A 12,511-nucleotide genomic window follows, 5' to 3' on the forward strand; every position below is an offset into this window, starting at 1 on the left:
CTCCTGGCATCTTCTGCATTTGTTTATTTGATGTAGCTTCCTGTTCTGTTTTCCTACAAATACCATGATACATTGCTCTTCACTCAGAGCTGACTCACACTACCTCCCCCTCTCACTCCTTCACACCCCGTCCCTATTTCCCTAGCTAGCCCACCCATTACTAGCCCTTTCTAACCAACTAACTTAGTTCACGCTCCCACCCATTCATACTTACCTGTCTTCCTGTCCAGATCTTTTGGGCACAGAGCATCACTTTCTTCTGGGGGGGTCAGCACCTCATCCTCTTGTTATCTGCTGGCGCTTGCACAATAGAACCAGAGTGCTGGCAGCCAGCACTCCAGCTCTATTGTGGAACCGTGGGAGGCCTTCAGACGTCAAGAAGAGGGGGAGCCAGACCCTCAGAAGAAAGTGATGCTCCATGCCCAGAACATCCGGAAAGGAAGACAGATAAGTATGAATGGGTGGGAGAGTGAACTAAGTTAGTTGGTTAGAAAGGGCTAGTAATGGGCAGGCTAGCTAGGGAAACAGGGAGGGGGTTTGAAGGAGTGAGAGAGGGAGGGGGAAGGAGTGAGAGGGGGAGGTAGTGTAAGTCAGCTCTGAATGAAAAGCAATGTATCATGGTGTTTGTAGGAAAACAGAAACGGAAGCTTCACCGAGTAAACAAATGCAGAAGATGCCAGGAGCTTGGTATTCGTGAAGTTCTGTTTCTGGAAACGGGGAATTAGCACATCATCAGAAATCTGATAATGTGCCTGGGACGGTCACATGACCGCCCCACTGATATGGGTAAATGTAAATTTTTTTGTACAGTGAGTAAATTAGAAGTTAGACGGGGAGGGTGTGTAGCTTAGTTTTGAAATATGATTTTATCCCGGACAACAAAAGAAGCACTACATATCTCCCAGATGCCCAGCCACTGTCTGGGTTCCTCACCGGATTTCTCCTTCCAGGCCCCTCTTCACACCCATTCTGAGACATTTCTAAAAACAAAATTTTCCCTCTAAACAACTCCTTTAGGCTAAGGCCCCACCTAGTGAGTCGCAACTGAAAACGCGCCGGTCAAAAAATAATTGTTAGAAACAGATTGTTCATTGATTGTTAATTGCTATTGGTTGAGCAGTTTTGTGGGTAACTGTGCGGCCATTAAGGGTGCTAATACTATTACATGCTGGTTTTGTTTCATGTGTTTAGGCTTAGGCAGTTTTTTTCTACACTAATAAAAATGACTAACACTGATTAAAAATGTAAGACACGTATGGTTACAAGAACAGCATGTGTTACCGCCAGTGAAAACACAGATGTGTAATAGCACCGAACAATCATGAATTAAGAGTCAGTATGAAAAACGCGCAAACTTACACGGTTTCATAGTGTTTTGCTGCTGGCCTTTGCTTTGTGGCACCATATATATATAATGCTTATCAGTATGGATGGCATAATATATCATGTAGACTATGAAACCCGTCACTTGCACATGAAAATTTTGCAGAATTAGGCGAAATTGTGCATCCATGCCTTCTGCACTCTAAGGCCGGGTTCACACGGAGTTACGTGCCGCGTGACCCTTTGCGTGCCGTACACGCTCCCATTCATTTCAATGGGAGCGGGGAGCGTATGCGCCGCGCTAGTTTGCGGCCGTGAATAAATGCACGGCCGCAAACTAGCGCGGCGCATACGCTCCCCGCTCCCATTGAAATGAATGGGAGCGTGTACGGCACGCAAAGGGTCACGCGGCGTCTACGTGCCAAATCTCGTGGCACGTAACTCCGTGTGAACCCGGCCTCATTCTAGAAATTGCACCATGCATTTCACAACTTTCCTATTAGTTCTCCCCCAAACCACCCGCCCCACCCCACCTCCCCATATAGCGGTCACCAACTAAGAGGAAGATGAGACTCCACGGACTGTTATACCCCAAACCACCACCCCCCACCCCACCTCCCCATATAGTGGTCACCAACTAAGAGGAAGATGAGACTCCACGGACTGTTATACCCCAAACCACCCACCCCACCCCACCTCCCCATATAGCGGTCACCAACTAAGAGGAAGATGAGACTCCACGGACTGTTATACCCCAAATCACCTTCCCCCACGCCACCTCCCTATATAGTGGTCACCAACTAAGAGGAAGATGAGACTCCACGGACTGTTACACCCCAAACCACCCGCCCCACCCCACCTCCCCATATAGCGGTCACCAACTAAGAGGAAGATGAGACTCCACGGACTGTTATACCCCAAATCACCCACCCCACCCCACCTCCCCATATAGAGGTCACCAACTAAGAGGAAGATGAGACTCCACGGACTGTTATACCCCAAATCACCTTCCCCCACGCCACCTCCCTATATAGTGGTCACCAACTAAGAGGAAGATGAGACTTCACGGACTGTTACACCCCAAACCACCCGCCCCACCCCACCTCCCCATATAGCGGTCACCAACTAAGAGGAAGATGAGACTCCACGGACTGTTATACCCCAAACCACCCCCCCACCCCCCCATATAGTGGTCACCAACTAAGAGGAAGATGAGACTCCACGGACTGTTATACCCCAAACCACCCACCCCACCTCCCCATATAGCGGTCACCAACTAAGAGGAAGATGAGACTCCACGGACTGTTATACCCCAAACCACCCACCTAACCTCCCCATATAGCGGTCACCAACTAAGAGAAAGATGAGACTCCACGGACTGTTATACCCCAAATCAGCCCCCCCCCATACTCTCCCCCTTGACTCCAACTCCCCCCCCCCACTTTACTAGCTTTGGCAATGCCAAATATCCATTCGGACGTGCCAATAAAGCCTATTTGATTTGATTTGATTTGTTCGGTGAAACTGATCACAGATCATGGGGCAGTCAGCTGTTTCCCTGTCTTCACGGGTGGGTAGAAATTGGACAGCAAAACAGTATACGTCATTGATAGGTGGAGAGCGTGCTAAGATTTATCGTGGAGCATGAATAAATGACTGCCTCCGCATGACAGGGCACTGCTTGTAGGGGGCCTGTCGGTAGCCACACTCTTCCCTCTGCAGCAGATTACGTGCAAGGCGCTGCGGCCTGTGCTGACCTACAATAGCCTGCAATAAATGAACTTAAGGTCATTCTCTTTTTCATGCTTTCTCCGCATGGCCTTAATCCCCACTAATCTTCTTTATTTATTATAGGATGTCATACGCAGTTATCCCCGTAGTGCCATCCTCTCCGAATATGAGCGAACAGCCGAGACTTGACAGATTTAATGATTTGCACTAAAGTGCATGTAATTATTTGTGATCAATTCGGAGCTTAAATGAATCCCAGCATGCTATAGTTACTGTGCCTAAATAATGAGAAGCCTCTGTTTACCCCGCGAGTATGTGTGTAATACACTAGAAAATTCTGATATTATACAACAGCTAATCTAATTTATATAGCTCCCATGCTGTGCACAAAGCACGGCCCAAAATGATGACACTCATAGAACAGGATTCCAAATGGGGATGAAAAGACATTGTCATTTCAGTAAAAGCTGGATTATGTTTATGGAGCGCTGAGATGACATCACATAGTGGCCTGCCCTAATATTGTGTACAGGATCGGTGTCATTATAACGGTGTTCTGTTGCCTAAGGGCTTCTGCTCTTATATTGCTTAACATATTGCCGCACACGTGTAAAGCGAAATTCAGCACTCGCCAAGAGCACAGACAGAAAAAAGATTCACTGATATTTACCATATGCAAAATCCGTGGTCACATGGAAAAGAAAACAACCGAACATGTGGCCTAAGCAGCTGACTACAATCTCCAAGGACCTGCCAAGACCAATTACCACTAATGAAGTTGACTTTAGTCTTGCAACACCCAACGTAACAATAACAAGTACAGCTAGGATCACATGTATAGAGGACTTTTTTGTTGGGCAAAACAACTGGCACCATAAGGGGCACCCAACAAACCCCATAATAGTCAATGGGACCTTTCAGGTTTTGTTGGTGTCCGTCATTGGACAAATCCGTCTTTAGTGTCCATTCCGTCTTCTATATCAAACAGAAAAATGGAATGAACTCCATAGATGTAAATCTAGACTACCAATGGCAACCAAATAATAATCTATATGGACATTGAGTTCATGTATCAACCATAACCAATGCATAAAATCAAGCACATGGTCATGTAATCTCCAAAGATAGACATTGATAGTAGTGAGGGTCCCTTTACACCGGCTGATAATTATAATAATTAATAATAATGAATGAATGAGTGTTTACAGGAGAGGCCATTCACAGTAAAGCCCGGTTCACATCTGCAGGACTTTTCTCTCCATGTTTTGTGCAGAAACCGAGCTAAAACCAGACGGACCCCATTATAGTCTATGGAGTACGCGGGTTTCCTTAGATAACCTCTTTTTTTAATGCATATAGGTTTCAATTCGGGGGCTCACTGAATGGAAACCCAAACACAACGCAGATGTCAACCAGACCTAAGACTGACCAGGTTGGGTGTCGAAACGCGTTGCCATTTAACCAATAAAAGATTTTAAGCTTTCAGCAGCACATTATTATTCCTGGATTTTTTGGTTCTCTGGGCCTAAGACTTCTCACACAAGATCACGTTTTCCATCAAGTTTTGGTCAACTTTTTGATGCAGTTCTGAGACTAAAACCTGGAGTGGATTAAAATGAGGAGTGTCTGATATTAATCCTTTCTCTCTCTCCACACCCTGTTCTAAACTTATGAAAAACCTGATACAGAACTGGAATCATGCATGGATATCCTAAAGGTGCCAGCGGTCATCCAACAAACAAGCAAATGTGTGTTTCTCTTGAAACGCGTGGGAGCCAATACAAAATGTGTAACAAAAGCCTTGGCATACCATGTGGGTTTATAATATCGACGTCTTTTTAAGACAGGGGACAAGGGCCTTTCTCTGCATCCCCTATAGCTCTTGGTTTCATAAACACAATGCTAGAACAGTTACATGACAATATAGTATTAGAGGACCTTGCCCGGTCCTTGCCGTATGCTACACAATATTGTACTTACTATATATGTCAAGGCAATTAATTGTGGTTCGTGTGGGAAATACTATAGTACCGGAGCTGCTCCTCCCTATATCACATTACATTATTTATACTGTCAGCGCTGTAATATTTTGGATTACATTATCGGCACTAGAAACGCGTCATCTGCAATTTATAGGTAAACCAATAAATCTGAAATACGCTTTCCTGTTTTCAACATACAAACAATATAAGAATAGCCTCACCAATCCTTCATTCACCATTTCAATATTGTGTAGTCATGAGCGCTGTATTACTGTATCAAATAGGCCCTGAGGTAATGACAGCATAATATGCTAATATATGCTAATATTATAGACACGTGTACCATTTTAGAAACTGCACATCAAAATATTAGATGTCGATTTAGGTTTCTCAGCAAAACCTGTAAAAATGAACAAGATGGCACCACATGTGCCCACAGGGCAGAATATGGACCCCCTATATCCGTGATGGCGAACCTATGGCACGGGTGCCAGAGGTGGCACTCAGAGCCCTCTCTTTGGGCACCCATCCATGGAACAGATTATACTGTGTGGGAGCCACCGTGGAGCAAATTGTACTGTGTGGGGGCCACTGTGCGGCAGAATATACTGTGTGGGGGCCACTGTGGAGCTGATTGTACTGTGTGGGGACCACTGTGCAGCAGAATATACTGTGTGGGGGCCACTGTGGAGCTGATTGTACTGTGTGGGGACCACTGTGCAGCAGAATATACTGTGTGGGGGCCACTGTGGAGCTGATTGTACTGTGTGGAGGTCACAGTGGAGTAGATTGTACTGTGTGGAGGTCACTGTAAAGCAGATTGGGCTGTGTGGAGGTTACTGTGGAGCAGATTGTACTGTGTGGAGGTCACTGTGAAGCAGATTGGACTGCGTGGGGGTCACAGTAGAGTAGATTGGACTGTGTGGGGGTCACTGTGGAGCAAATTGTACTGTGTGGGGGTCACTGTGCAGCAGAATATACTGTGTGGGGGCCACTGTGGAGCTGATTGTACTGTGTGGAGGTCATAGTGGAGCAGATTGTACTGTGTGGAGTTCACTGTGAAGCAGATTGGACTGTGTGGGGGTCACAGTAGAGCAGATTGGTCTGTGTGGGGGTCACAGTGGAGCAGAAAGCTCTATAACACCCCCCCCCCCATTCGTATGACCATATTTTGAAGGTCTGTAATTGTGTGCAATTGTGAATTATTAAGGTTATTTGCCACTTTGTGATAAATTAGTGGGTTTTGGGTTTCAGTTTGGTCCCTCGGTCTCTAAAAGGTTTGCCATCACTGCCCTATATACTGGCTATTGTGAAGTGACTAGCGGGCTTAGGCTCCTTTTTTTCCTAAAATGTTGATGTAATATCATATACATATGATAATTTCTTTGGTAAAGCAACAATTATAGAATACGAGACATATAATAAAATTCACATAGAATATGTAAATTCTAGTAAATGAATAAGCTCTTTCTCTATTCCACTCCTATCTACAACTCATGGACACAAAATAAATTTTACCGGAACTTATTATAATTGTAATATTAAAGGATAATGCAATGCGAGATCTTATGAAACTAAACAGCCCGGTACAATGATGTGGAGAGCAGAACGCATGCATCAAGGAAATCATTATGTCCTTATACGCCACTGCTGACCTAAGCGAAACCTGCGGACTCGCTCCTACTGACTGATTATTTTACATTTTTATACTATTTAGATAAGCTCCACGGCCGGACCGACACAAGAGCATTTAAGATGCATCCATATTGATGGAGCGGTGATGGCAAGGTGGGGGAAGAAACACAATCTCACTAATGGGGACCTTAAATCAGCACACTACATTTCTTAAGATAGTGCGGCACGCAGGAAACACTTGAACAGGACCCAAGGGTATTGCAGAGAGATTTTTTTCATTTCCCTTCTTGCACTCTCAGTGACTACATCAATGCGAAAGGTCTAAAAAAATAAACCAACTCCCTATATAAAGCATAAAAAACCAGACAAATAGTTTGATATTTCCTCCGGCCTCCAAATAATTGCATATGATTGTGTTTCTCATTTACATAATAGACTTTTGAACCATGTATAAACATATTTTAGATGGAAACACTAAAGCATTAAAGCAATGTCATTTTCCCAAGATGGCTCCTAAATGCAGAATTGGGATTAGATATGCCTTGCAAAAGGTACTGCTCCTCATAAGTCAGAGGATGAAGCAATATCTCCCAGCAGAAGGGGTTGTCCAAGATTAGAAAAAAAAATCCTGCTTTCTAGGAAAAACAGCACCATATTGTGACCACATGAAGTCTATCAAGTCTATCATGATCCCACCTAACAAGATGTGATGTTGTCCCAATATACGGTATGTTCCAGTACCTAATATGGCAGGGTTCTCTTCCATAATAAAGGAGTATTTCAGGGTCATGCCAGGCCTCACCACTGCATATGGCGCCTGTGGGATCTCTGAGAATAACCCATTCTTGAGATAAGACAGATACGGGTTCAAGAGGTGGGAACAGCTTCTCTATATGAGAATTTCCCCTTAAGGGGTTGTGCCACAAGGTAACGTTTACAGGACCTTTGTCCCGTTCCACATTCAACCTGGCCAGGCTGAATGCAGATGGGACTGGTGGTGTTCACTTCAATGGAAGCACCGGCGATAGCCTACGTACAGAACTTGGCTATCTCCGGTGCTCCCAACGAAGTGAATGGGAGAGTTGACCACCACCAGTCCAGCCCACATTCAGCCTGGCTGCAGGCTTTACTTTTTGGGACATCCCCTTTAACCTCTTTGACTTGGGTAACTGAACCCAATGTAGACCTAAAACAGATTTACGCTCTGCTGAGAGTTTCATGCAATAAACACTGAATAAAACATTTTGCTACACATTCAGTACCACATAAGAGGAAGGCCTGAAGCCTTTACAGAAGTAGCAAGATGGAACTGATGGTGGTTTCTTATAGTACACGTATGAACATGAAAGCTTGACCAAGTATATTGTAGAACATACCGTCATGAGGACATGTTATCCTAGTTAAAGTGAATGTCCGGTTAGGAGCTGAGAAATTTCTATGTAAGTCATAGCTTCGGCCTTTACTCGGTCGAAACAGAACAACTGATAGGTGGACCACTACAATATTGGTCACACACTGTGCCCGGCAGACCCCATTAACAGTAATGGGATCCATTGGGTGTCCATTCTTTAAAACATAAACCGCCGGATAAATTTGGACTTGCAAGACTTTGTGTCCGGCCATTTTGGATGCACCAAATGGAGACTCCAGTGTAGATGTGAACAAAGCCTTACCTGCTATTTTCCTACCTGGCTGCTTTTTAGTTAAGCTTCATGTTCATGTTGAGAGTTGTGATCTGTGACTACACCTTAGCAAAAATAGGGCAGATTCATCATTCCCTGTCCATCGGAAAACTGACATTGCGGGATGATATTAAGGTGCGTGTTTAGGTGCATAAGGACCTTTCATGTGCCCAACGTGCACTTCAAGCCCCAATCCGTGCCTCGTTCACCACACTGTGCAAATGTGGCCAGTGTGAGGCAGAGTCGAGGAGAGTCGAGGCCTCCACTTCCTAATTTATTATGATCCAGTTTTCTAGTGTGAATTACAATGGAAATTGTACAATTACGCCAGTTCCTATGGTGTAGATATCCGTTCTGGCGCAGGGACAGCATACAGATTTCTGATGAGGCCACAGACCCTTCTTAATGAGGACCTTTCATGTCCTCGGACATGTGGTTTTATATAGCGCTAGAAAGCCGACACTGCACTGAATTCAGAACACTGTTGGTTTTCCCGTTCTGTGCCCATTGTCTGGAGATATCAGTGCCATTAGTTTCAGCAACAATGTCTGCCCACTGTCGGAAGGGTATTCCTGACAGTCTAGCTGGGATGTGAGGAACGAACCACTGACAGTACTCGTCCATAGCCCTGTACTGTCAGAGGAGACGTACCTTCCCGCCCAGCAATGACACTGAGCTGTGAGGAACGTCCACCCAGTACTAGTCTATGAATGAGTACTGTCAAGATGGGCATTCCTCATAGGATAGCATCATCGCTGGGCGGTAAGGAACGCCCTCACAGACAGTACAGAGCTATGGACGAGTACTGTCGGGGACTGTTTCTTACAGCTCAGCTAGATTGTCTGGAATGCCCTTCTGACAGTGGGCAGAGATTGGTATCGCCACCGATATCTCCAGCCCCAGGGCACATAACGCGAAAGTCAACAGTGATCTGAATTCAGTGCGTTCTAGGGATATATAAAACCGCATGTGCCCAAGGACATGAAAGGACCCTGCGCCAGTTTGGTTGTTTGTTAAGACTGGCGTAGGATACACCAGTCTTAATAAATTGGCCCCAATGTCTACATGGAGCCTAAGGGATCCTAAAACAACCTCCTGTTTTACCATTGCTCTGTATCCTTAGATTGGCAGCTACATACAACACAAGTCTACCAGGATCTCAGGAAGGCAATGCATGGCGGGCAAGGGCAGAACTATTATAAAATGCAGATCACTAAACACCAGTGAGAATAAGATCTTTGTCAAGACATGGCAGCCATATACTGAGACCAATGAGGCCTAGTAACTAGGAGGACTTTTTAAATTAGAAGTACCTATAATATCCATTTCCACTCTGGTGCAAACATCCGTCCATTAATTGGGGGGAGGGGAATATAATTTCTTGTCTTGACCGCCATGATTAATAAGATTAGTGTGAGCTGGCTCCTATAAGCAGGGTTTATATCCGCCAACAATAAGGCTTTGAGAAATCGCAAAATGAAGCAGTGAATGGTTTTGATAATTGTTACTACGGAGACATGAGGACAATTCCCCTTTATGGGCCGTCGTGGCACATAACTATGATTCTTAAAGGATTTTATGCCAATAAAGCTTACGTTATGCAACTTGCTAATAAACCTATTACAGTCCATGCCCATTCAAGACCAGTGAATCGTACCCTCCTTATACTTTGCTACCACTTTTCTAGTGACGCCATCATGGATGGTCATGTTACCCTTTGGTGGTATTACATTGAGACGAATGTTTGTTCTTGTTATGTATGGATATGGCTTGGGTCTGCCAAAATGTCTGTCAATTCTGACTTACAGTATATACCCTAATATATCATATGTATAGTATATACAGGGGTTGACTTTATGAAACAACCATGGTGGGACTGTTAAAGGACTATCTCCATTTGCAGGCAAACACTAGGAAAGGATTCAGGGCGCCCGGCTGTTGGCGCCAAAAATGCACCACTTTTAGAAAAGAGATCAAGATGAATCAGGGACATCTCGACCGAAGATAGAGAACTGGTGCATGTTATATCTGAAATCTATACCAATCCCTGATGAATATTTCTATTGTGGTACCTGGGACCTCCTAAGACGTATGAGAATGATAAAGAGGTCGGAGCATCTTATTTCAGGAGCATCTTGTGCAAATGGGGAATGAATTAAGACTGGTGGAAGAAAAGCCAGGCCTAACAGACTCCCCATGCTGGTATAATATGAGTTAAACAATGTCCTGGCTGTTGTAATGTGTATTTTAGTACCGGATATAGATGAATAATACAACGCCTGGCTTCACTTAATACTCACATGGCAATGTGGCACTACTAGGAAAGTTGTAGTGAATAAGGGATGATACATAATACAGAAAGTGATATTATATAAATCCCTGTTGGGGTATGACAACTAGGAATCCCATTGATCAGGGGTTTGATTCCCATGTGATAATGGAGCAGTAATATGGATGCATGGCCGCCGCTGCAGTCACCTCTATAGGGCTAATAGAAATAGCTGACTACAGCAATCCTATAGTCCCATAGCAGTGAATGGAGCAGTTGCCGTACATGTGCCCCATTTACACAGGTAACTTGTTCTTGTGATTTATGGGGGTCCGTGTAGTCGCACCCCCAGGTCCAGAAAGCTAATCTATGCTGTGCCGATACGGAAGAACTTATTTATCTGTGAGATAGGAGAATAAAGATGACATTTTTCTTGACCTTTTATAACCACAGACAGGGAGATAAAAAAAAAAAAACACCGGTTGTCTTTCCATATTACAGCCAGTCCCATGCAACATGATGACCCCACAAAAGACTACGCCGGTTCCCAAGGCCCTAAATAATATTAGACAGGGGGGCGGGGGAGGGGTTATTGAACTGAACTGCAGTAATACCTTCATTTCTGGGTGTTCAGCAGATCCCTATAGACAATGACACATTGACCTACACCTACATAAATGACTTCAATGCATTTCTAGAACGATCCAGCGTGGAATACATCAAACGGACAGTATATATTCCAGCATCCCAAATACTGCGTGCCTCAACCCCTCCACCTGCGTTACCAAGCACACGAGCCGATGATGCTGTGAAACATGTCACTAGAATATTGTAACAAGCTCAATGACAAAGCTACAGCACGGCGATAGGAGATAGTAAAAGGAAATAATATTACGCTATCACCCTGCAGGTATTGATACATGGTTTATAGATGGATCCGAACATAGGACTGCATATATGTATACTGAATTATTAGGAAAAATGCAACTTTAGAAAGTGGAATGTTGGAATCAGAATGCAATACTGCAACTATCTATCTATCTATCTATCTATCTATCTATCTATCTATCTATCTATCTATCTATCTATCTATCCAGGCTATACAGATGGAACGTCGCTGTATTTTCATTCTCTGTAACAACTCAATGAGTAAAGATAACTTATTATGACACATAATATCACAACGTATCATGCCAAAGACAAACGCATCTCTATTGATCATATATATACCGTACATCTATTAAAGGGTGCAAAAACAACGTAAGACATTCGTGTGGCAATCTGTCATTAAACAGTTAACTCAGCATCCCTGTGTCATCCTTTCCATAGCTCTTAGTAAGAAGCTGCTTATATGAGTAGGGGGTGCATCCACACATTGAGGATGGGGAGTTAACTGTCTAGCGGTGTAGTAAGGAGGACTAGCATCATGCAGGCTCTTACCCATTAGCAGCCAGATGGAGCCACCAGACACTATGAGGAATGTAAGCATGTCTCCTTGTGCCGGCTGCAACATGGACCACTCAAGCTGGAGAGAGGGAGAGGGGGGAGAACCGCAGCATAGTCACTGCAGTGAGCAGCAGGCGGGATCACACATTACAGCGCATGCAGTAGGGCAGTATTTTTAGCTTGCCTTCTTCTGGGACCTCCTGCTTCCCACCTCATCGCCCCTCCTGCTGCAGTGATCCAGCCAGCACGTGTATCATGCACGGCAGTAACCTCATGTGCTGGATGCTCTACCTACACTATAGATGTGTCCCAGCAATGAGGACTGCAGGCTTTCTGCAAGCGCTGTCATCCATACTGTCACCTCGCTGTCATTGCTGCATTTACTAATATAGAGGGACGCAGTCGGAGATTCCTGGTGTGCGGACGTAAGGTCCCAGCCCGTC

The 12,511-nt window shown here is 44.6% G+C and overlaps 1 protein-coding gene across 2 annotated transcripts in view; it reads right to left on the reverse strand.

Annotated features, from left to right (window-relative positions):
- The window catches only part of ACSL6 (acyl-CoA synthetase long chain family member 6), a 102,274-nt gene extending 90,066 nt beyond the window's left edge, over positions 1-12,208 (reverse strand). For both annotated transcript variants that reach the window (XM_075275017.1, XM_075275016.1), the window contains exon 1: positions 12,063-12,208. In XM_075275017.1, the coding sequence (XP_075131118.1) occupies positions 12,063-12,135 (73 nt within the window). In that variant the 5' untranslated portion in view covers positions 12,136-12,208. The remainder of the gene's footprint in view (positions 1-12,062) is intronic.
- Positions 12,209-12,511: the final 303 nt, after the last annotated feature.

This window comes from Leptodactylus fuscus, chromosome 5 (genome assembly GCF_031893055.1).
Source record: "Leptodactylus fuscus isolate aLepFus1 chromosome 5, aLepFus1.hap2, whole genome shotgun sequence".
Lineage (NCBI taxonomy): Eukaryota > Metazoa > Chordata > Amphibia > Anura > Leptodactylidae > Leptodactylus > Leptodactylus fuscus.